This window comes from Cetorhinus maximus, chromosome 23, assembly GCF_964194155.1.
Source record: "Cetorhinus maximus chromosome 23, sCetMax3.hap1.1, whole genome shotgun sequence".
Lineage (NCBI taxonomy): Eukaryota > Metazoa > Chordata > Chondrichthyes > Lamniformes > Cetorhinidae > Cetorhinus > Cetorhinus maximus.
Window position 1 is genome coordinate 9,170,164 of NC_135901.1, and position 23,661 is coordinate 9,193,824.

The following is a 23,661-nucleotide window of genomic DNA, read 5'->3' on the forward strand; positions in this document are numbered from 1 at the left end:
GAAACTGCCACGGACGTCGCACTAATAGAGAGAGACAGGAAGGTGCTGGAGGACTGACTGGGAAATGGGTCTCCAGCCAATCAGGGAGGGAGAGATGGTGATGTGACCTCCCCGGGGTTCAGTGCTCCTGTGTCCAAAGTGGGGAGTCATGAGGACAGGGTACAGAGGAGCCAAAAAGAAACCATTTGGATCCAGAACATTGTGCACATCCTTTTATTCTGGTTGTCTTTGATCCTCAAGTAATTTGCTGTTTTTTTTAAACCGTGTTCTGTTACATTAATAAATTTTATCAGTAAAAATATTTGATTTTGCTGGACTTTTGATTTGATTTATGCACTTTAGGGAAAGTGGGTGAAAGGAATTGGCAGGCTGTTTAACAGAAAGTGAGTCCCTCTAAGATAATTGGCAAAGGATCCAGAGGGTGAGATGATGGTGGGGGAGTCAAGAACCAGAGGTCACAGTCTGAGGATATGGGGTAGACCATTTAGGACTGAGATGAGGAGAAATTTGTTCACCCAAAGAGTGGTAAGCCTGTGGAATTCGTTACCACGGCAAGTAGTTGAGACCAAAGCATTGTATGTTTTCAAGGAGTTAGATACAGCTCTTGGGGCGAAAGGGATCAAAGGGTATGGGGAGAAAGTGGGAGCAGGCTATTGAGTTGGATGATCAGCCATGATCATAATGAATGGTGGAGCAGGCTCGAAGGGCCGAATGGCCTGCTCCTGCTCTTAGTTTCTATGTAAATTTTATTTTTTTCACATAGCGAGTAGTTCTGATCTGCCTGAAAGCAGATTCGATTATTTATTTCCAAGGTGTAAATATTTGAAAGGGAAGAATTTGCAGGGCTGTAGGGAAAGAGGAGAGCAGTTGGATGAATCAGAAATTCCTTTCAAAGAGATGGTACGGGCATGATGGGCCAAATGAACTCCTGCAGCCTGTGAATCTGAGCTTCCTGTCTTTGTGCAGGTTAAAAGGGTCAAATTTCATTTCAGCCTCTTCCTGGCATATATATTTAAAGAGACAAGTTTCTCTTTAGTTCTGAGGGACCGACATAACAATGTCTCTAGTCCTCTGTATATTTAAACATTGAATATTCCATGGCCAATTGTAGTCAACAGCCTTCCTATAGCTCTCTCAGGAGGCAGCAACAAAGCATTTTGACTGCTTAACAATAGCAACCTCCGCTGAACATGATTAAACCACAACAACAAAAACAACCTGCATTTGTATAGCACCTTTAATCATGTGCTTCACAGGTGCCATTACTAAACAAAATTTTACACCGAGCCACATAAAGAGATGACCAGTAGCTTGGTTTTAAGGAGTTTGCGAAAGAAGCACAAGAGATCAAGGGGCAGAGAGGTTTAAGGAGGGAATTCCAGAGCGTGGGACCCAGGCAGCTGAAGACAAAGCCCCCAGTTGTTGTGCAATTGAAATTGGGGATATTGAAGAGGCCAGAATTAGTGGAGCACAGATATCTCAGAGGGTTTTAGGGATGGAGAAGATTACAGAGATGGCAAGAGGGGGACGTGAGACCATGTGGTGATTTGAAAAAAAGGATGCTGGTGAGGGATTTGAAAAAAAAGAGAATTTTAAAATCGAGGCGTTGCTTGAGTGGGAGCCAGTGTTGGTCAGTGAGCACAGCGGGTGATAGGTGAACGGGACTGAGTGTGAGTTGGGAGACGGGCAGCAGAGTTTGTCGACTGAAGAAAACTGGTCCAGTTCTGTACATTTCCCATGACACTACTTATGTCTAAGATTGAGCTGAAATCAAACCTTTCCATTGGGATTGCATAATCTGCTGATGTCATCACATTCTATTGTGATGATGTCATAAGATTACATCAGCATTTTTCTGATTATATAATCAGCTGACACCAGACTATATACTTTATTGGGAGTGTGGGATTAGCTGATGCCTGTACAATCCTTTACCTTTGCGCAGTAAGCAGAAACGATCGTTTGTGTGATTTCATAAATAGAATTTTTAACTACATGTACATAACTTATTTTTGAATCCAGAAATGGTCCAGATCGTGAACATTTACCACTAAAATTAACCAATTTGCTAGCGCAAGCGTATGTGACTTTTCAGCCAATTTGTTGTTCTTGTTTACAATAAATTGTTGGGGAGAAAAAAATGTTATTTCAACCAATCTCCCAATGTTATCAAATCCTTTTAAACATTTGAATATTGCTGAAAAAACAGACATGCTGTCAAAGCTTTTCGTCTTGCACTCATCAGGATAGATGCAAGAATACCAAATGTCAAGGGGAACAACTGAGTTTAAACTGTCTGAGAAACAAGGTGCTAATTGGTTGTCAAGTGGACTCTGACTGGTTGAGGCATTGCCATGGAGAATGCACCAGGGAACAGTTACCCCAAGCTTTTGCTCAAATTCAGAAATGGCAAGTCGATTCTGATTGGTTGAGATGTTGCCATGGGGAATGCATCAGGGAACAATTGTCCCCCAAGTGCCTGTTTAATTAAAAAGGCAAAATGCTTGGACAAATTCCTTTTGTGTGCAGAAAACAGGGCCCAGTATTTGAATATGAAAAATCCAGTGCCTGGATCCAGTCTGCATGTTCACTACATCTAATCATTTCTTCCTATGGCCATAGCCTATTTGTGTGCCACGTTTTGTTCAAATCCATCCATTAGTTTTTAAGATATATTGTTACAGATAGACAAACAAATAGGGATGAAAACATTCTCTGTAAGGACAAAGCTGAAAAAAAAAATGTTTTTATTAAGACCAAGGAAGCCTTAGGATAATCCACAGCCAACAACCTGCTCTGAAAACTCTGCTGATATTTTGACAGCTGTGATAAATTCCACCCCAGCAGCGGAGACAATCCACAACATTCCAGAAAGCAATCGCCATTCGAAATAAAACAAACCACAACAATTGAAAAGAAAAAGTCAATTCTCCTGATCTCCCAATGTGAACGGATCCTTCAAAAAAATTCCAGGATCCGCAACTGCACCGGACATAGGACAGTTCTTGCATGGTCGGTGTACCAAGTTTCGGTAAATCCATCCATTACTTTGTGAGATCAATTGTTTACAGACAAACATCTTCAATGGCAGAGGTACTCTCAGTACATTGACCAGCCCCAAAATCTATTCTCAGCCAGCATTTCACAGGGGGAAAGGGGTGGATTCTCAGACAAGCAAGATAAGGCAACCCCTTTAAATAGCCAGTTCCCACAATGTATTCAGTGGCCTTTGGACGGAAGCAGATTGGTCCACACTGGGAGTTCTTGCACTGCCTCTCCCCCCCACCCTCAGGTCAGCTGGCTCCTGCTCCTGCTGGACAATCTGCCGGTAAGAATAGGAGCGTGTTGATTTAAAAATAAACTTGCATTTATAAAGCATCTTCCACCACCTCAGGGAGTCTCAAAGTGTTCCACTGCCAATGAAACACTTTCTGAAATGTGGTCACACTGTAGGAAACGTGGCAACCAATTTGTGCATAGCAAGCTGCCACAGACGGCAATGGCCAGAGTGTCTGTTTTCACTGATGTTGACTGAGGGATAAATATCAGGCACCAGGACACCAGGGGAGATCTCCTCCCCCTCCTGCTCTCCTTCCAATTGTGGCCATTGAATCTTTTACATACACCTGAGAGGGCAGACGGGGCTCTCGGGTTAATGTCTCACTGGAAAGACGGTCCCTCCGTCAGGACTGCTCTCCCTCATAACTGGCACCGGAGGTGTCAGCCGTGGATTCTGGGGGCTTGAGTCTCTGGGTTGGGGATTTGAACGCAGCACCTCCTGACTCAGAGGTAAGAGTACTACCCACTGTCATGCTGTGTTGAATAAAATTATCTAGCTGGTGTTCTAGAATGATGGAATGGTTACAACACGGAAGGGAGGCCATTCAGCCCATCGTGTCTGAGCCAGCCCTCTGCAAGAGCAGCGAACATGATGTCATTCCGCTACCTTTTCCACATAACCCTGTCAATTTTTCCCCTTCAGATAATGATCCAATTTTCTGTTCAAAACCATGACTGAATCTTCCTCTAAGCCCCTTCATCCCTGGCACCATTCTAGTACATCTCCAATCCTCCCACTTCACCAACTGTCAGAATGAACATGGTTCAGTCTTGGATATGATTAACAGCAGCAATAACGGCAAAATCCAACCCCTGTAATTACTTGTGAACTCGCCGGTGTCTCAGCAGACTGGATAACTGACTGAAACCCTTCCCACACATAGAGCAGGTGAATGGCCTCTCACCAGTATGAATTCGCTGGTGTCTCAGCAGGGTGGATGAATCTCTGAATCCCTTCCCACATTCAGAGCAGATGGACGGTCTCTCCCTGGTGTGAACTCGCTGATGCATCACCAGGTTGCATAACTGAATGAATCCTTTCCCACATCCAGAGCAAGTGAATGGCCTCTTCCCATTGTGAACACGTTGGTGTGTCTGCAGGTGGGATAATTGAGTGAATCCTTTCCCACACTCGGAACAGATGAAAGGCCTCTCCCCGGTGTGAACTCGCTGGTGTGTCAGCAGGTTGGATGACTGAGGGAATCCCTTCCCACATGTAGAGCAGATGAAAGGCTTCTCCCCGGTGTGAACCCGCTGGTGTGTCAGGAGGGCAGATGAATCGCTGAATCCCTTCCCACACTCAGGGCAGGTGAATGGCCTCTCCCTGGTGTGAACTCGCTGGTGCATCAGCAGGTTGGATGACTGAGTGAATGCCTTCCCACACTCAGAGCAGATAAGTGGCCTCTCCCCAGTGTGAACTCGCTTGTGTGTCAGCAGGTGAGATGAATTACTGAATCCCTTCCCACATTCAGAGCAGACGAAAGGCCTCTCCCCGGAGTGAACTCGCTGGTGTTTCAGCAGGTTGGATGACTGAGCGAATGCTTTCCCACACTCAGAGCAGGTGAAAGGCCTCTCCCCAGTGTGAATGCGTTGATGAGTTTCCAGCGCAGATGGGGTGCAGAATCCCTTCCCACAGTCCCCACATTTGTACGGTTTCTCCATGGTGCAGGTGTCCTTGTGTCCCTCCAGGTTAACCGCTCAGTTGAAACCTCGTCTTCACACAGAACATGTGTACAATCTCTCCCCGCTGTGAATGGCGTAATGTTGTTTCGGACTGTGTAACTGTTTAAAGCTCTTTTCACAGTCAGTGCACTGGAGCACTGTCACTCAGTTGTCTGTGTCTCATTGCTTTTCCAGTCACACTGATGCTTGAAATGTTTTCCCACAGACAGAACAGGGGAACATTTCTCCTTCCACATTCAAAGGGCTGATGATATTCAGGTCCTGATGAATCCAATAAATCTTGATGCGATATTTGGTTTGAGTTTCCCAGATACAAGTCCTCTCCTAATATCCTGTAAAAGGAGTTTACAAAAGTCATCATTGTCAGTGCAGGATAAAAATTCACAACACATAATTCTAGTTTCTACGGAACATTCTTTCTCTCATATTCCCCAGAAGCAGTAACTCTCTGTCCCACACACTGTCCCTCCATTCTCACTCTGCTGTACCTCCCAAATCTCCTGAAGGTGCCATTTCATGCTGATCAGCAGATCCATGTGCACTGCTTCCTGTCCAGGGCACAGGGGCCTTTGAAATCATTATGCAGGCTATTTATATATATATATATATATATATGGAAACATTACTGGATTTAAAATGTGCATAATATACACTGCATTACTTGATTAAAGGTACAGAGAGGATGCAAGGAAGAGCTTTATTTAGGAGCGAGTGTGCATGACCTGGAACTCACTGCCTACAAGGGTGGAGGAACTCGTGATGATCAGTGATTTCAAAATGAAATTGGTGGACACTTGAAGGAAATAAACTTGTAGGAGAACGGGGTATAGAGGGAGAATGGGATGGATAGCTCTACAGAGGGTTGGCATGGACTTGAGTTGCTGAATGCATTCCTGTGCTGTAATGACTCGATGACTGGAAATATATAACGGTAGCTAGAGTACTATATTACAAACAAAAACAGAATTACCTGGAAAAACTCAGCAGGTCTGGCAGCATCGGTGGAGAAGAAAAGAGTTGACGTTTTGAGTCCACATGACCCTTCAACAGAACTGAAGTATAGTTAGGAGAGGGGTGAAATATAAGCTGGTTTAAGGTGGGGGGCGGGGGGAGAGAAGTTGAGGGTGGGGTGGTTGTGGGGACAAGCAAGCAGTGATAGGAGCAGATAATCAAAAGATGTCACAGACAAAAGGATCAAAGAGGTGTTGAAGGTGGTGATATTATCTAAGAAAAGTGCTAATTAAGAATGGATGGCAGGACACTCAAGGTACAGCTCTAGTGGGGGTGGGGTGGAAAGACTGACAAGGTATTAGTTGTAGATTTAAAAATAATGTAAATAGGTGGGAAAAGAAGAATCTATATAAATTATTGAAAAAAAAACAAAAGGGAGGGGGAAGAAACGGGGTGGGGATGGGGGGAGGGGGAGTTTAAGATCTAAAGTTGTTGAATTCAATATTCAGCCCGGAAGGCTGTAAAGTGCCTAGTCGGAAGATGAGGTGCTGTTCCTCCAGTTTGCCCTAACTATACTTCAGTTCTGTTGAAGGGTCATGTTGGACTCGAAAGGTCAACTCTTTTCTTCTCCACCGATGCTGCCAGACCTGCTGAGTTTTTCCAGGTAATTCTGTTTTTGTTTTGGATTTCCAGCATCCGCAGTAACTTTTTGTTTTTATCACTATATTACAAGACTAGACATATTTATAAATGAAAGTTATTATCGGTCAACAAAAAATATATCAAATATTTACCATATAAAAACATTGGACATATCTCTGCCCTATATTAGTTTACTGCCACCTTAAATGTCAGGCATCTCCTGGGGAATCCGACTATTTTATTGGAAATACTAGGAAAGAGGCTATCCTTTTAGCCAGACAAATAAATGTGTCAAGCTGAGGGAGTAAAGGATGTCAATGTCTTTAAGAGAGAGCGAGAGAGAAAGAGAGACCTGGGCCAACCTTTCCAGAGTCTGCACCCTCACTGGATTCACTTACTTTCCCTTCAGTACTTGCAGGTCAACAATTTAAACCCAGAATTAGAAAAGAAATGGAAAGGGGGAGAAAAAGAAAGTGTTTTACTCACAGGTATTTGACACGAGACTGGGGAGAAAGTTTTCGTGTGTGTGAAGCTAAATCCTCATTCAGAGAGAGAAACAGCATCAGCAGCTTTGCTGGGCAGTAATGGACAGGTTTAAAAGCTCATTGTCCAACATCCGCATTCAAACAATGGGGGAAGCTCCGTGTCGGCAATGCGACAGTGCCCGCGCTCTGATTGGTTGGAGGACCATCCACCTTCCGGTCGTCCAGCTCCTCCCATTGGCTAACCTCGGTCCGACCACAATGAGGGAGAGTAACCCGAGCGCGTGTTCGGTGGAGAGAGTTTGACCATCAAGTCCACTGCACTCAATGTGAACTGGGAACGCTCCTCTGAATCATTGTGACGCCTGAATCAGCCAATAGGACTGACTGTGCTCCGCGGTGACGTCCTCGGGTTCCAGTTTGCAGACCAGGCGCGCGGACACGGTAGCCCCACCCATTGTTCCCCATCCCCCTAACCTCCTCGAGCCAAAGTTTCCAGGCAACCGGCTGACGGCTCCGGCCAGAGCGAGAAGCCGCTCAGCGAATTCCCCCTCCCCGCTCTGTCTACGGCGACTGGCTGGTCCAAAAAGAGATCGAGAGCGACCGCTGACGACAGCCGCACTGCGCCTGCTCCGGACAGAAAGCGCTTTCTGCGCCTGCGTGCTGGGCTGCCAGCTATGGGAGTGTGGAGGGGACTGTGTAAAATGTCTTCTCCTCATTTTCTTCCAATGCAATTTGATTTTAAACAGCACAGCATTTGTGTTTAGCTTCATAAACATTAAAACTTCTTCCTCGGTCCAACATCTGTGAGTAAATCACTTTCTTTCCTTCCCCTGGGAAGTTGCGGGACTCTGTAACTGGAATTAGTGCCAAATATGCTGAGGGGGGAAATGCTGCTGATTTTATGGACCAGGCTGATTCTCCAGCTGTTTAAAGTCATATTTATCCGGTCTATTGAAATGCTATTTGTCTGTTAATGCAGGCTTCATTTATGTTGAATTTAGTTTGATTGTTACCGGAATCGTTTTTAAAAAATAAAACCTTGTCCTTCTGTTTATTCCGTTGGGGTTGTCTGGGAATTTGTTTATTTTAAGGTTATTGGTTTCCACAGGGATCGTAACAACAGAGAAATGTCTAGTTATTTATTATTCTGTATTAAAGTTCATTTATTATTATTTCTAGTCCTGTAATAATACTGTAGCTGCATTATATATTTCCGGTCATAGACTCATTACAGCACAGATGGTGTCCAATTGGAAACTCAGATCCATGCTGACATTCTGTAGAGTAATCCAGTGAGTCCCATTCTCCATCTGTATCCTCGTTCCCCTGAAAGTTTTTCTTTCAACTCCCTATCCAATTTAATTTTGAAACCATTGATCATCTCCGGTTCTGCCATCCTCATAGGCATCGAGTTCCAGGTCATGACTACTTGATGTCTAAATAAAGTTCTTCCTCATATCCCCTCTGTATTGCTAATCAAGTATTACAATCTTTTTGGCTCCTTCAGGAGAATTGGGAGTGTATAAATGAGATATAACAGAGTGAGAATGAAGGGAGTAAAAACAGAAAATGGTGCAAAAAACTCAGCAGGTCTGGCAGCATATGTGGAGCAAGAAACAGAGCTAACATTTTGAATCTGTCTGAACATTCCTGAGAGCTCAAAATGCAGGGAGCATGTTGGGGATGGAGATTTACAGCATTTGGGGAATGAGAGGGGAAAGAATGTTCCATAAAAACTAGAATTGTCTGTTCTGAATTTCTATCGCAGACTTTCTGTGATGACTTTTGTAAACTCCTTTTACAGGACATTAGAAGGGGATGATTTGCAGTCAGAAAGCTCAAACCAAAGGTCACGTCAAGATCTGGCAGAGCCACTTGATTCATCGGGATCTGAATATCAGCAGCCTTTGAACCTAGAAGAAATATTTGTCTGTTATGTCTGCTTCAAAATATTTGAAACATCAGTGTGACTGGAAAAGCACCGATTCTCACACAACCGAGTGAGTGTGTTCCAATGCACTGGCTTTGGAACGAGCTATGAACTGTTATACAGTCTGAAGAAACATTGCCGCATTCACAGCCGGGAAGACCGTACACAGGTTCTGTGTGTGAATGAGGCTTCAACTGATTGTCAAACCTGGAGAGACACAAGGGCACTCGCACCATGGAGAAACCATGGAAATGTCGGGATTGTGGGAAGGGATTCCGATGCCCGTCTGCACTGGAAATTCATCAGCGCAGTCACACTGGGGAGAAGCCATTCACCTGCTCTGAGTGTGGGAAGGCATTCAGTGGTTCATGGCAGCTGCACGCACACCAGCGAGTTCATGCAGTGGAGAGGCCGTTCACCTGCTCTCAGCGTGGCAAGGGATTCAGTGATTCATCAACCCTGCTGAGACACCAGCGAGTTCACACTGGAGAGAGGCCGTTCACCTGCTCTGAGTGTGGGAAGGGATTCACCCAGTTATCCAACCTGCTAACACACCGAGAAGTTCACACCGGGGAGAGGCCATTCACCTGCTCTCATTGTGGGAAAGGATTCACTCGGTTATTCAACTTGCAGACACATCAGCGAGTCCACACCGGGGAGAGGCCGTTCACCTGCTCTGTGTGTGGGAAGGGTTTCACCCAGTCATCCAACCTGCTGCTACACCAGCAACTTCACACTGGGAAGAGGTCATTCCCTGCTCTCAGTGTGGGAAGGGATTCACTCGATTATCCAGCCTGCAGAGGCACCAGCGAGTTCACACCGGGGAGAGGCCTTTCATCTGCTCTGTGTGTGGGAGGGGATTCACTCAGTCATCCCATCTGCAGACACACCAGCGTGTTCACAAGTGATCACAGCGATTGGATTCTGATCTTATTGCTGCTGTTAATCACGTCCAGAACTGAACCGTGTTCATCCTGACAGTTGGTGAAGTGGGAGGATCCCTTTATACTGGACTGGCCGGTCTCACAACTTTGTTTCCAGTGGGCTGATGCTCTTTGAGGCTTGTTGCGAATATCCATTGCACATTTCATATGGATCATAAAATAAAATGCTATATGGATGGAAAAAGATTTCTGTTTGGAACCTCCCAAAGCATGCCATGTTGCCATGGAGATGGACTGTTGGAGTTAGAAGGTTCTTTTGTTTAATTTATCTGGGTGTTTCCCACAGAAGGCAGTTGCACATCTGGGATTGTGTAGTTTGCAGCTCACTTGGACTTGGTGAGGGAAAAGAAGCTGGAAGATTTGCCTGGCTTGGAGCTAGAGGATGAAATCTACAGTGACCCTCCCAGAGAAAGGCCTTGTGGTAGAAAGCAGTTAATCATATGAATTAGGAGCATGTGTAGGCCATTCAGGCCTGTGAGCCTGCTCGGACATGTGATAAAATCATAGCTGATCTGATTGAGGCCCCAACTCTACTTTCCTGTCTACCCCCATAATCTTTGACTCCCTGTCAATCATGAATTAACTCAACCTCAAAATTATTCAATAGCCTCCACTGCTTTCTGGTGAAGAGAATTCCACAATTGACGACCCTGTGAGAGGACAAATTTCTCATCTCTGTCTCAAATGAGAGACCCCTTATGTTTAAACAGTGGCCCCTAATTGTGGTCTCTCCCATAAGGAGAAACATCCTCAGCCTCCAAAGTGGCCTGGAGGCACAGATTTGTTTCAGCGCAAAAGGAGGCCATTCAGCCCATCGTGACTGCACCGGCTCTTTGAATGGTCATTTGATTTAGAGCCGTTCTCCCGCCTTCTACCTATAACCCTGCACGTTCTTCCTTTTCCGGTAACAGTATAATTCCCTTTTGAATGCTTCAATTGAACCTGCCTCCACCACACTCCCAGGCAGTGCATTCCAGACCTTAACCACTCGATGCGTGAAGAAGGTTTTCCTCGTGTCACTTTTGCTTCTTTTACCAACTACTTTAAATCTGTGCCCTCTCGTTTTAGATCCTTTCAAAAGGGGGAACTCATCACATTCTCCCCATCAACCCTGTCCAGACCCCTCATGATTTTGAATACACTTCCAGCCCACTGAAACACCAGTTCTTCACACTGGGGAGAGGCCATTCACCTGCTCTGAGTGTGGGAAGGGATTCCCTCATCATCCCACCTACTGGCACACCAGGGAGTTCACAAGTAACTATCGTGATTGGATTTTGCTGTTAATCACAAACAGAATTGAACTATGTTCAATGGGGTCTGTTTCTGCTGATGTTAATAAACTCCAGCCCAGTTATAGGGCATAGTATTGTGGATAAAATTCAAATCAGCAGCTTTGTGTTAAATACAGTGTGTTGAGTCTTTTTAGTATCTCTGAGACAAGTTAGTTCCTTTTGAAGGGCTCTCCCTCTCCCCTGTCTCCTCCATCCTCATCGCCAACAAGTGTGAGAAGCTCATGGAGTTTCTTTGTCACTAAGATTGAAACAATTTGATCTGCTGCCTCCCTCCCTTCCACTAGATCACCAGTCCAATTGACCTTGAATGTTCCCCCCTCGCCCTGCACGTGCATCTTTCTGTAGTTTCTCTCCCATGTCCCCTCGTTCCTTCTCAGCACTTAGCTTTGCCATGAGACCCATCTCCTGCTACCCCAGCCCTGTTTTCACTCATCTGTTGATCTCCAAGCTTCCCATGTTCGTTAACATTGTTAACAGTTCTCTCTCTTCAGTTACTGCTCCTCTCTCCTTCAAATCTGACATTATCACCCCCTCCTCAATAAAATCAACCATTGATCCCACCATCCTTGCAAACCACTCCAAGCTCCCTTTCCCCTTCTAAGTCCTGAAATGTGTTGACACCTCCCAAATCCTGCCCATCTTTTTGGAATTCCATTTTTGAATCTGAACATATGAAATATGAGCAGAAGTAGGCCATTTGGCCCCTCGACAAATAAGATTTCTGCCTCTGCCACGTTATCAAAGTAACTCTTCTCAGTCCCTAACTGCATCCAATGTAACCAAGGTAAACTCTCCCTCATTGTCCTTTGACCTTCTTGGCCCATCTACAGTCTTTGACACAATTGACCAAACCATCCATAGGGATGGTGAATAAATGCTGGCCTAGCCACATCTCATGAATGAATTATAACAAAAATTCCTTCAATGCCTCTTCACTGTTGTCCAGCTGGGTGGGACTGATCCCTGATTCCTTTCTTATCAAATTGTAGCAAGAGGATCAACTGCAGTAGCAGTGATTATTTGAGGTTTTTTTTACAAACTGACTCACTGGGAAAATGATCAGGTGTCACTGGACATTAACATAAAAATGTTCCATTATCAGTCTCACATTGATTGTCTCTTACAGACCAAGTCCTTCTAAATATATCACCGCTCCTGGATCAACAGGAAAAAGTGAAGACGGTATAGTCCATAACCCAATCTAACAGCAGTAAAAATATCTGAAAATTCCCATTAAAATGCAAGGCATTGCAGAGCAACTGTGGCTTCTGTGACTTATTGAAACCGAGTCATTACACAGATTGGCCAAAAGCTCCATTATTGCAGGATGCGGATGGTAGAAGATGGAGTTTGATCCTTCTTATTTTTCAACACCGACATTAGCGGAATCTCACCCCCACTTCCCTAGAATCAAATGAAGATTAAGTGAGTTCGATCTCTAATGGCGGCCGCAGTACCCACAATACCACACGGCTCAGAAACCGCTCTATCTGCCGCGGGTTGGCCGGGTGGGTCGCGCATGCTCGGAGGGTCCTGGTCTCTTTGTTTGAGGTTGTTCCCCGGGAAGAAGCCGGAAGCGGCGGATAGTGAGAGTGGAGAATGTTCATTGTTTAATATTCGGCTCTGGGGCCGCACTCGGGATTTGTAAACCCCGCCCCCCCTGCCCGGGGTTTATCCACCTGACAGTTCACGATGCACGGCTGATTGACGGCGGAGCTAGACCAATAGGAAGAGGGGGCGGGGTTGGAGGCATGAGCACTGACGGCTGATCCTCCAACCAATTAGAGTGAATGAGGGGCGGGGCTGAGTCCAGATCAGCCTCATTGGCTGAAACTCTGCATCATTTTGAAATGGGCAATTGGAGATGTCACAGAGCTGGAAGCAGGCAGCCTGGAGTATTGTGTGCAGTTTTCGTCTCCTTACCGAAGAAAGGATATACTTGTCACAGAGGAAGTGCCTGCAAAGCTTCACCATCCTGATTCCTGGGATGGCAGGATTGTTGTATGAGGAGAGTTTTGGGTCGACTAGGGCTGTATTCACTGGAGTTCAGAAGAATGAGAGGGGCCGTCATTGAAACGTTTAAAATTCGGACAGAAGTGTACAGACTGGATGCAGGGATGATGTTTCCCCAGGCTGGGTTTGGAGGGGTGGGTGGTGGGGGGCGTCTGGAACAAGGGGTCAGTCTCAGGATATGGTGCAGGCCATTTCGGACTGAGTTGCGGTGAAATTTATTTGCTCAGTGCATGGTGAACCTGTGGAATTGTCTACCACAAAAGGCTGTGGAGGCCAAATCGCTGAATAGATTTCTAGACATGAAAGGCATCAAGGTGTTTGGGAAAAGAGGGGGAGTATGATGTTGAGGTAGAGGGTCAGCCATGATCACTTGAATGGAAGAGCAGGCTCGAGGGGCCAAATGGCCTACTCCTGCTCCTATTTTCTATGTTTCTAAGTGTCTATGCCTTGGTAAAGGAGCGGATGTTGGTCACAAAATCAGCTCAGGGTGAAATCAACGTTGAGATGATGAACAATGTGGCTCAGACTCAGACAGTGGCCAGAACAATAGAATCCAACCAATACAGTCAGATGTGAACTTATTGGTGTGTCAGAAGGTTGAATGATCGAGTGAATCCCTTCCCAGATTCAGTGCAGGTGAATGGTTTCTCTCCATTGGTATTTCATCTGATCTTTAGAGCTTTGAAAACTCTTCAGACAGTGAGAACAATTAAAAGGTCTCTTATCAGAGTGAACAACTTGATGGGCAGTGATATTGGACACACAAGTGAATCAGGATCGGATGTGTCAATAAATTTCAGTTATGGAGCAGCTCTATTAAGAGAAAGGCAGGACAAACTTAAAGACGAAATGTAAAGTTCAGGCAGTGATTTACAGAACAACATGAGCTCTATACTTCTCTTGTCATATCTAGACAGCAGAGCACACTTCTTTCCTTGGAGCTTCCAGTTTTCTTGTGGAGTTTCCAGCTTTTGTGTTTCTTTCTCTTCTTTCCTTTGTTCTTTTCTCCACTGTACCAAATCCCTCAGGTGGACTGTTCTTAGTTGGAAACCCCCCCGCCAACTGGCTCCCCTGAGACCACCAATCAGAACTGTCCATGGACATTTCACTATTCAATCATGTGGCTCTTGTCCAATCACAGGTGTGTTCATGTGAACAGCATTCGCCTGTTGATGAAAGCACACATATTCCTCTATGATTACATAGAACTCCTGCACTTCCACCATTTCACAGTTCTAAACTCAGACAAGCCGGTTCAAAGCATGACATCACCTCCAGAGATTCTACCCTACAGATCAACACACAGGCAAAGAAAGAACACAACTCCTGCAGACTATATTAATACACAGTCAAAGAAAGAACAGAATTCTCACAGACTGTATCCGGAGAATGGATGACTGAGTGAATCTCTTCCCACACACGGAGTAAGTTTTACGGTTTCTCCTCACTGTGAATGTGCTGGTGTTTCTGGAAGCTGGATGATTCAGTGAATCCCTTCCCACACACAGTGCAGGTGAATGGCCTCTCCCTAGTGTGACTGTGCCAATGAGTTCCCAGCCGGGATAGAGAACTGAATCCCTTCCCACAGTCCCCACATTTCCACGGTTTCTCCCTGTTGCTTAATCCTTGCTGACAATTCTTACTGATTTACACACTCTTCAAAGTGAAGCCTCCATTATGAAATTAAATTATCAAACAACAGGAATCAAAGCAGTGAAATATTTTACAGGCACATCAATAAAAGCTTAATCAATCAACATTGATACTGATGAAGTTTGGAAGTCGCTGAGTTCAACCATTTCTGACACAGCAGCAGTAACATTTGGTAAAGGGGAATCCACAATAAAGGCTGGTTTGAGACCTACTCAGCAGAGATGACATCTATCATTGAAGCAAAAAGCAAAGCCGACCTGATGCATAACATAAACCCAACAGCTAAGTACTGTGTGCAGTACCCTGTTGCTAGTGTCCATGTGTCTCTCCAGGTTGGACGATCAGTTAAGCCTTACACAGGATTATATAGGATATACAGCACAGAAAGAAGCCATTCAGCCCAACCAGTGCATGTTGGTGTTTATGTTCCACTCAAGCCACCTCTCATCTTTCCACTTCTAAATCTACCATCATGAGCTAATATTTCCTTCAGCCACATATGTTTGTCTAGCCTCCCCATGAATACATCTATACTATTCACTTCACCCACTTCCTGTGGTCTTGAGTTCCACATTCTCACCACTCTCTGGGCGAAGAAGTTTCTTCTGAATTCCCTACTGGATTTCTCGGTGACTATCTTATATTGATGGTCTCTAGTTTTGCTCTTCCCCACAAGAGGAAACATTCTCTCTGTTTCCTCTCCATTAAAACTTTCATCATTTTAAAGTCCTAAATTAGTTCAGCTTCAGACATCTTTTTTCAAGAGAAAAGAGATCCAGTCTGTTCATCCTCTCCTGATATGTAAACCCATGCATTTCTGATATCATTCTTATCAATTTTCTCTGCACCCTCTCCAGTGTCTCTATGTCCTTTCTATAATTTGGTGACCAGAACTGCACACAGTACTTGGCTGTTGGGTTTATTTTGTGTGTCAAAAGGAGATCTTCCCTCCACAGTTTCCAACCTCATAGTCTCCCAACCTCCCACAACTCTTTCTCCGGTACATCGATGACTGCTTCGGTGCTGCTTCATGCTGTCACCTTGACCTGGAAAAATGTATTAATTTTGCTTCCAATTTCCACCCCTCCAACACTTTCACATGGTCTATCACTGACACTTCCCTTTCCTTCTTTGAACTCTCTGTCTCAATTTCTGGTGATAGACTGTCCACCAATATTCATGACAAGCCCACCGACTCCCACAGCTACCTCGACTACAGCTTCTCACACTCTGCTTCCTGTTAGGACTCCATCCCATTCTCTCAGTTCCTTCGCCTCCGTCGCATAGTTCCGATGATGCCACTTTCCAAAACAGTTCTTCTGACATGTCTTCCTTCTTCCTTAACTGAGGTTTTCCACCCACGGTGGTTGACAGGGCCCTCAACCGTGTCCAACCCATCTCCTGCGCATCTGCCCACACACCTTCCTCTCCCTCCCAGAACCATGATAGGGTCCCCCTTGTCCTCACTTATCATCCCACCAGCCTCCGCATTCAAAGGACCATCCTCCGCCATTTCCGCCAGCTCTAGCATGATGCCACAACCAAACACATCTTCCCTTCACCCCCCCGTCGGCATTCTGTAGGGACCATTCCCTCCGGGACACCCTGGTCCACTCCTCCATCACCCCCTACACCTCAACCCCCCCCCCACCCCATGCAACCGCAGATGGTACAGCACCTGCCCCTATACTTCCCCCCTCCTCACCGTCCAAGGGCCCAAACACTCCTTTCAAGTGAAGCAGCATTTCACTTGCACTTCCATCAATTTAGTCTACTGCATTTGCTGCTCCCAATGTGGTCTCCTCTACATTGGAGAGACCAAACGCAGACTGGGTAACCGCTTTTTGGAACACCTTTGGTCTGTCCGCAAGCATGACCCAGACCTTCCTGTTGCTTGCCATTTCAACACCCCATCCTACTCTCATGCTCACATGACCGTTCTTGGCCTGCTGCAATGTTCCAGTGAAGCTCAACGGAAACTGGAGGAACAGCACCTCATCTTCCAATTAGGCACTTTTCAGCCTTCTGGACTTAACAATGAGTTCAACAACTTCAAGTCATGAACTCTCTCCTCCATCCTCACCCCCTCTTTTATCCCCCTTTTTAAATTTAATTTTATTTATATATATATATTTCTTTTCCCACTGATTTCTATTGTTATTTTTGAAATTTATTTATATTCATTGTTTATTCCCCACCTTTAAGCTTATTTCGATCCCCTCCCCCACACCTCGTCCCCACTAGGGCCATCTGTCACTGCTCATCCTGCTTTCCACCCTTAATGTCACCATTAGCACATCCTTTAGCTCATATCACCATCGTCAACACCCCTTTGACCTTTTATTTATGACATCTTTTGCAGTCTCTCCTTTGCCTCCACCGATCACTGGCCCTCTATCCAGCTTCACCTGTCCCACCCCCTTTAACCGCTTATATTTCATTACATTTCTATTTCTCTTTAGTTCTGATGAAGAGTCATATGGACTCGAAATGTTAACTAGTCTTTCTCTCCACAGATGCTTTCAGACCTGCTGAGTTTTTCCAGCAATTTTTGCTTTTGTTCCTGGGTAACCACACCTTCAATTGTCTGTCTCTGGACACCACTCGCAATGCGCATGCGCACCGATATAGATGGAGCAGCCGTATTGAACATGCTCCAGCTCACAATGCCCATGTAATTGATGGCAGCTGTAGGCCAGTAGAAGGAAGGAGTGGGATGGAGGACTGAACGGGAGCAGCAGGTCCCCCATCCAATCGGAGTGAGTGAGGGCCGTGGCTGAGCACAGATCTCCCTCATTTGTTGAACATAGTCACATAGAGTTATACAGTACAGAAACAGGCCCTTTGGCCTATTGGGACTGTGCCGGCCATCAAGCACCTGTCTATTCTAAACCCATATTCCACCACCTGGCCCATAGCCCTGTACGCTATGGCTTTTCAAGTGCTCATCTAAATACTTTTAAAATGTTGTGAGGGTTCCTGCCTCTACCAACCCCTCAGGCAGCGTGTTCCAGATTCCTACCACCCTCTGGGTGAAATTTTGTTTCCTCAAATCCCCTCTAAACCTCCTGCCCCTTACCTTAATTCCATGCCCCCTATTATTGACACCTCCGCTAATAATGCCCATCATAATTTTGTAAGCCACTAATATGTTCCCTCTCTGCCTTTTCTGCTCTAAGGGAAACAACCCTCGCCTATCCAATCTCTCTTTATAGTTGAAACGGTCCAGCCCAGGCAACATCCTGGTGAATCTGCCCTGCACCCTCTCCAGTCCAATCACATCCTTCCTATAGTGTGGCGACCAGAACTGCACACAGTACTCCAGCTGTGGCCTAACTAGCGTTTTATACACATCCAACATAACCTCTCTGCTCTTATATTCTACGCCTCAGCTAATAAAGGCAAATATCCCATATGCCTTCTTAACCACTTTATCTCCCTGTGCTGCTGCTTTCAGGGGTCTATGGACATGTACACCAAGGTCACTCTGATCCTCTGTACTTCCTAGGGTCCTACCATTCATTATGTATTCCCTAACCGTGTTAGTCCTCTCAACATGCATCACCTCACATTTCTCAGGGTTAAATTCCAGCCCGTCTATATCATCCTGTAATCTAAGGCTTTCCTCCTCACTGTTTACAACACCACCAATTTTTATGTCATCTGTGAACTTACTGGCCACTGAAACTCTGCATCATTTTGAAAGTTGATTTTGTCTCAAACGCCACAAGAAAACTTGATGAAACCCTTTGGGTGTGGAGCAAACATTTCAGCAATTGTTACTGAAATGGATTTATTCACAAGGAATGCAATAAATGTACTTAATTAGAGAACCATAAATAATATGTACCATTTAACAACACTAGATATACCTCTGCCCTATATTAATTTATTGGCCCCTGGGTAACTGCCCATTTAATTGTGAATATTAAGAAAGAGGCCATCCTTTGTCAGACAAATAAATGTGTCAAGCTGGGAAAGCAAAAGATGTCAATGTTTTTAAGAGGGAGAGAGACCTGGGCCAAACTTTCCATGGAACTTTTTTGTCACTAAGATTGAGACAATCCGATCAGCTGCCTCTGCTGTGTCCCTCCCTTCCATTGACTCGCTGGGCCAAACCGCTTCTAAAGAGCTCCCTTGCTGCAGCCCTGAGTCTGCTTTTTTCTTTAGCTTCTCTCCAATCTTCCCTCATGCTTCTCAGAACTTATCTTTTCCATAAAACCCACCTCCTCCATTCCTATTCCAATTGATCACCCAACCTTCCCATGTTCGCTGATATTGTTAACAGCTCTCTCTCTCTTCAGGTACTGTCCTTTCCTTTAAATCTGCCATAACTACTTATCCTCAAGAAAACAAGCACTTGACCGCAATGTTCTTGCCAACTACCACCCAATCTCTAATCACCCTTTCCTCGCCAAAGTCCTTGTCACCTCCCAAATCCAAGCACATTTTCCCAGAACTCCATGTTTGTATCCCTTCAATGAGATTTCTGTAACTGCCACAACATTGAAACAGCTCTTATTTAAGTCACAAATTACAGCCTATGTGAATATGGCAGAGGTAAATTCTGCTGCAATTTCCTTCTCATCCTGTCTGCAGTCTTTGACACTGTTAACCAAACCATTCTCTTTGAATGCCTCTGCACTGTTGATTCCTTTCTCTTGATTCTTTTCTTATCTATCTCATTGTAGCTAGAGAATAATCTGTAGCAGCTGTGATTATTTTCTTTACGTTTTTACAAACTGACTCTGTTGGTAAGTGATCAGGTGTCACTGAACTATGATATTAAAATGTTCCTTTATCCCTCTAAATGCGATTGTATCTTGCAAGCCAAGTCCTTTTAACTACAGTAGCCCTTCTGGATTCGATCAACAGAGAAGAGTGAAGGCATCACCATCCACAGCCCAAGCTGGTAGTCGTAAAAACATTTGATAATTCCCATCAAATGCAAAACATAGCAGAAGAATTATGTATCGGTCTGTTACAGATTTATGAAATGGATTCATTGCAAAGATTGGCCAACAGATCCATTGTCGTAGGGTTTGGATGGTAGGAGATGGGCCTTGGTCTTTCTTAGTTGCAATCTCTATATCAGCATAACCTTGTCTTCATTTCCTCAGATTCAGACAAAAATTAAGTCAGTTCCAATGAAGAGTCATAGTGGGTTTGAAACATTATCTCTTGTTTCTCTCTCCACAGATGCTGCCAGAGTTGCTGAGTTTTTCCAGTATTTTCTGTTTTTATTTCAGATTTCCAACATCTGCAGTATTTTGCTTTTATTTTAATGATCAACGGACTCTGGGTCTCTAATGGCATCCGTATTACCCACAGTCCCAAACATCTCAGAAACCGCTCTATCTGCCGCAGGTTGTCCGGGTGAATTGTGCATGCTCGGAGGGTCCTGGTCTCTTTGTTTGAGGTTGTTCACAGAATCACACAGTGCAGAAGAGGCCCTTCGGCTCTTCAAGTCTGCACCAACACGTGAGAAACACCTGACCTACCTACCTAATCCTATTTACCAGCACTTGGCCCATAGCCTTGAATGTTATGATGTGCCAAGTGCTCATCCAGGTACTTTTTAAAGGATGTGAGGCAACCCTCCTTCAACACCCTCTCCCAGGCAGCGCATTCTCCACCCTCTGGGTAAAAAAGTTTTTCTTCACATCCGCCCTAAACCTCCTGCCCCTCACCTTGAATTTGTGTTCCCTTGTGACTGACCCTTCAACTAAGGGGAACAGCTGCTCCCTATCCACCCTGTCCGTGCCCCTCACAACCTTGTAAACCTCGATCAGGTCACCCCTCAGTCTTCTCTGCTCCAAGGAAAACAACCCAAGTCTATCCAACCTCTCACCATAACTTAAATGTTAATAAAGGCAAGTATCCCATATGCCTTCTTAACCACCTTATCTACCTGTCCGGCGGATAGTGAGAGTGGAGAATGTTCATTGTTTAATATTCGGATCTGGGGCCGCACTCGGGATTTGTAAACCCCGCCCCCCTGCCCGGGGTTTATTAACCCGCTCCCAACAGTGACCTCTCACCTGACAGCTCACAATGCCCAGCTGATTGACAGCGGTTCCGAGCCAATAGGAAGAGAGAGGCGGGACTAGAGGACGGTGCGGGTGCGGTATGCCCTCCAACCAATTGGACTGATGGAGGGGCGGGGTTAGGCCGCGACTGAAGCATGCGCAGTACTAGAACCGGAGCTGGAAGAAGGAGCGGTCGACTTGAGATCACAAAGGGTGAGAAATGAATCCAGCGGCTGGAGATTGTGAACCGGGGAGGGGGAGCCTGGAAACCACGCGCGAGCTCGGAGGGCGGGTGGAGATTGTGAACCGTGGGGAGCCTGGACACCGCGCGCGAGCTCGGAGGGCGGGTGCAGATTGTGAACCGGGGGGGGAGCCTGGACACCGCGCGCGAGCTTGGAGGGCGGGGAGACGGTGCCCCAGTGGTAATGCCACTGGGCTGGGGACATGGGTTCAAGTCCCAACATAGGACTATGGGTTATTGTCCCTGTGAGTGCAGCACAGTTTTACCTGAATGATACCTGGACTCCAAGAGTCGGTTAATAATTTATAAAACTATCAATTATCGTAAAACCCATCTGGTTCACTAATGTCCTTTTAGGGAAGGAAATCTGCCGTCCTTACCAAGTCCGGCCTACATGTGACTCCAGACCCACAGTGATGTGGTTCACTCTGAAACGGCCCAGCAAGCCACACAGCTCCAGGGCCATTAGGGATGGACAATGCCCACATCCCATCATAGAATAAAAAAACACATGGTGTGTGCGGGACTGGAAACCCTGGTAAGAGGTTTGGCTTATGCAGGCAACTGCCTATTGTCATCTTGAGAGGGGAAGGTGGAGTGAATGGGTAGTGATATTGGTGAGGGAATTGTCATTTGTGGCAGAAAACTCCAAACTTGTCAAGCTTTGTGTCAACAATTGTTTCCTCATTTCACTGTGAAAGACATGGCTACAATTTTTAGGCCATGCTCGTCCTCACTTCCCCAGATTCAGACAAAGATTCAGTCAGTTCCAAAGAAGAGTCATAGTCCTAGACTCTGGGGGCATATTGTAAACATGAGAGCCAGACCTTTTAGGACTGAAGTCAGCAAACACTTCTACACACAAAGGGAGGTAGAAGTGATGAACTCTGTTCCACAAACAGCAGTTGATGTGAGACTAATGTTAAATCTGACATTGAACGATCTTTGTTAACCAAAGGTATTAATGGATGTGGGGCAAAGCAGGTGTATAGAATTAGACCACAGATAAGCCATGATCTCATTTCACAGTGGAACAGACACAAGGGCTAAATTCCTAGAATCATAGAAACTTACAGCATAGAAAAAGGCCATTCAACCCTTTGTGCTTGTGCTGGCTCTTTGAAAGAGCAGTCATGTTTAGACCCACATACACACACTTTCTGTTTGTAACCCTTTAAGTTCCTCATTCTCAAAAACCTGTCAACTTCCTTTTAAAACTCCTTATAGAGTCAGGTTCCACAACCTTTTCAGGTAGAGAGTTTCAATCCTGACAACTCTCTTGATGTTGAGTTTGGAAGGTTGTAAAGTGCCAGATCGAAAGATGAGCTGCTGTTCCTCGAGCTCCCATTAAGTTTCATTGGAACAGTTCAGGAGGCTGAGGACAGAGAGGTCAGAGTGGGAGTGGGTTGGAGAATTAAAATGACAAGTGACTGGAAGCTCAGGGTCAAGCTGACAGACTGTTCCACAAAGTGATCACCCAATCTGTGTTTGATCTTCCCAATGTAGAGCAGACCACATGATGAGTACTGAATACAGTAACTAAATTGAAAATAATTACAAGTAAATCACTGTTTGTTGTAGGCTGAAGAAACATACTTTATTTGACAAAGTAAAACAAGCCGATTTCCAGAATATTGAATATCTAGTCCAGTTACAGAGCTTATTAACATCAGTAGAAACAAACCCAAACTATCAGAATGAACATGGTTCAGTCCTGGATGTGATTAACAGCAGAATCCAACCCCTGGAGTCTCTGCTGAACTTGCTGGTGTGTCAGCCGGTTGGATGATGGATTAAACCCCTTCTCACACATGGAGCAGGTGTCTGGTCTCTCCCCAGTGTGAACTCGCTGCTGTGTGTCTTAGAGCTGATGGTTTTTCCCCATGCACCAGCTGCTCTTGTCTTTCCAGGTGGTGGGGCTCATGAGTTTGGGAAATTGTATCAAAATTCTGGGTTGAGTTGCAGGGCTATGAAATCCTTCTCCTTTTCCCCTCCTCCACCTCTCACTCTCTCTTCTCCCTTTGAGGCCAGAGTCTTTTGTAGCCCAGACTGGGAGGCAGGTTCCTTTCCCTGAAGGACATTAGTGAACCAGTTGGGTTTTTATGACAATCCAACAGTTTTCGTGGTCACTTTTTCCTAGTGCCGACCCACAAATTACGGGATTCGTTCAGCTCAATTTCACAACCTATCTTTGTGTTTTTGTGAATTCTCTTTCATATTTTTTGTTTCTGTTTTGAATTCACTTTACAAGCTACTAGAAGGATTTGCAGTCGGGAAAGTCAAACCAAAATCACATCCAAATCTGCCAGAGTGGCTTGATTCATCAGGACCTGAATATGATTATCCTTTGAACATGGAAGCAAAAAGCACCGTTCACACCAGAGAGAAACCGTGGAAATGTGGGGACTGTGGGAAGGGATTCAGATCCCCATCCAATCTGGAAACCCACCGACGCA

The 23,661-nt window shown here is 45.3% G+C and overlaps 3 protein-coding genes and 1 gene segment (V, D, J or C); 2 read left to right on the plus strand and 2 right to left on the minus strand.

Moving 5' to 3' along the window:
• Positions 1 to 23,661, plus strand: part of LOC144697782 (Ig heavy chain C region, membrane-bound form-like) — a 321,361-nt gene that overhangs the window by 167,269 nt on the left and 130,431 nt on the right.
• The window catches only part of LOC144698212 (uncharacterized), a 298,967-nt gene that overhangs the window by 69,897 nt on the left and 205,409 nt on the right, over positions 1 to 23,661 (minus strand). The gene's annotated exons all lie outside the window — the stretch shown is intronic.
• The window catches only part of LOC144698378 (uncharacterized), a gene marked incomplete at its 5' end in the record, with an annotated part of 82,024 nt that overhangs the window by 12,999 nt on the left and 45,364 nt on the right, over positions 1 to 23,661 (plus strand). The window contains 1 exon segment of the mRNA XM_078570330.1: positions 9,441 to 9,776. Within this exon segment, the coding sequence (XP_078426456.1) occupies positions 9,441 to 9,776 (336 nt within the window).
• LOC144698379 (uncharacterized) lies at positions 2,731 to 5,558 on the minus strand. Its single transcript, XM_078570331.1, has 2 exons — positions 5,511 to 5,558; positions 2,731 to 4,845 (listed from the first exon to the last, which is right to left on the minus strand). The coding sequence occupies exons 1-2, from the start codon at positions 5,556 to 5,558 to the stop codon at positions 4,159 to 4,161; spliced, it is 735 nt and encodes a 244-aa protein (XP_078426457.1). The 3' UTR covers positions 2,731 to 4,158.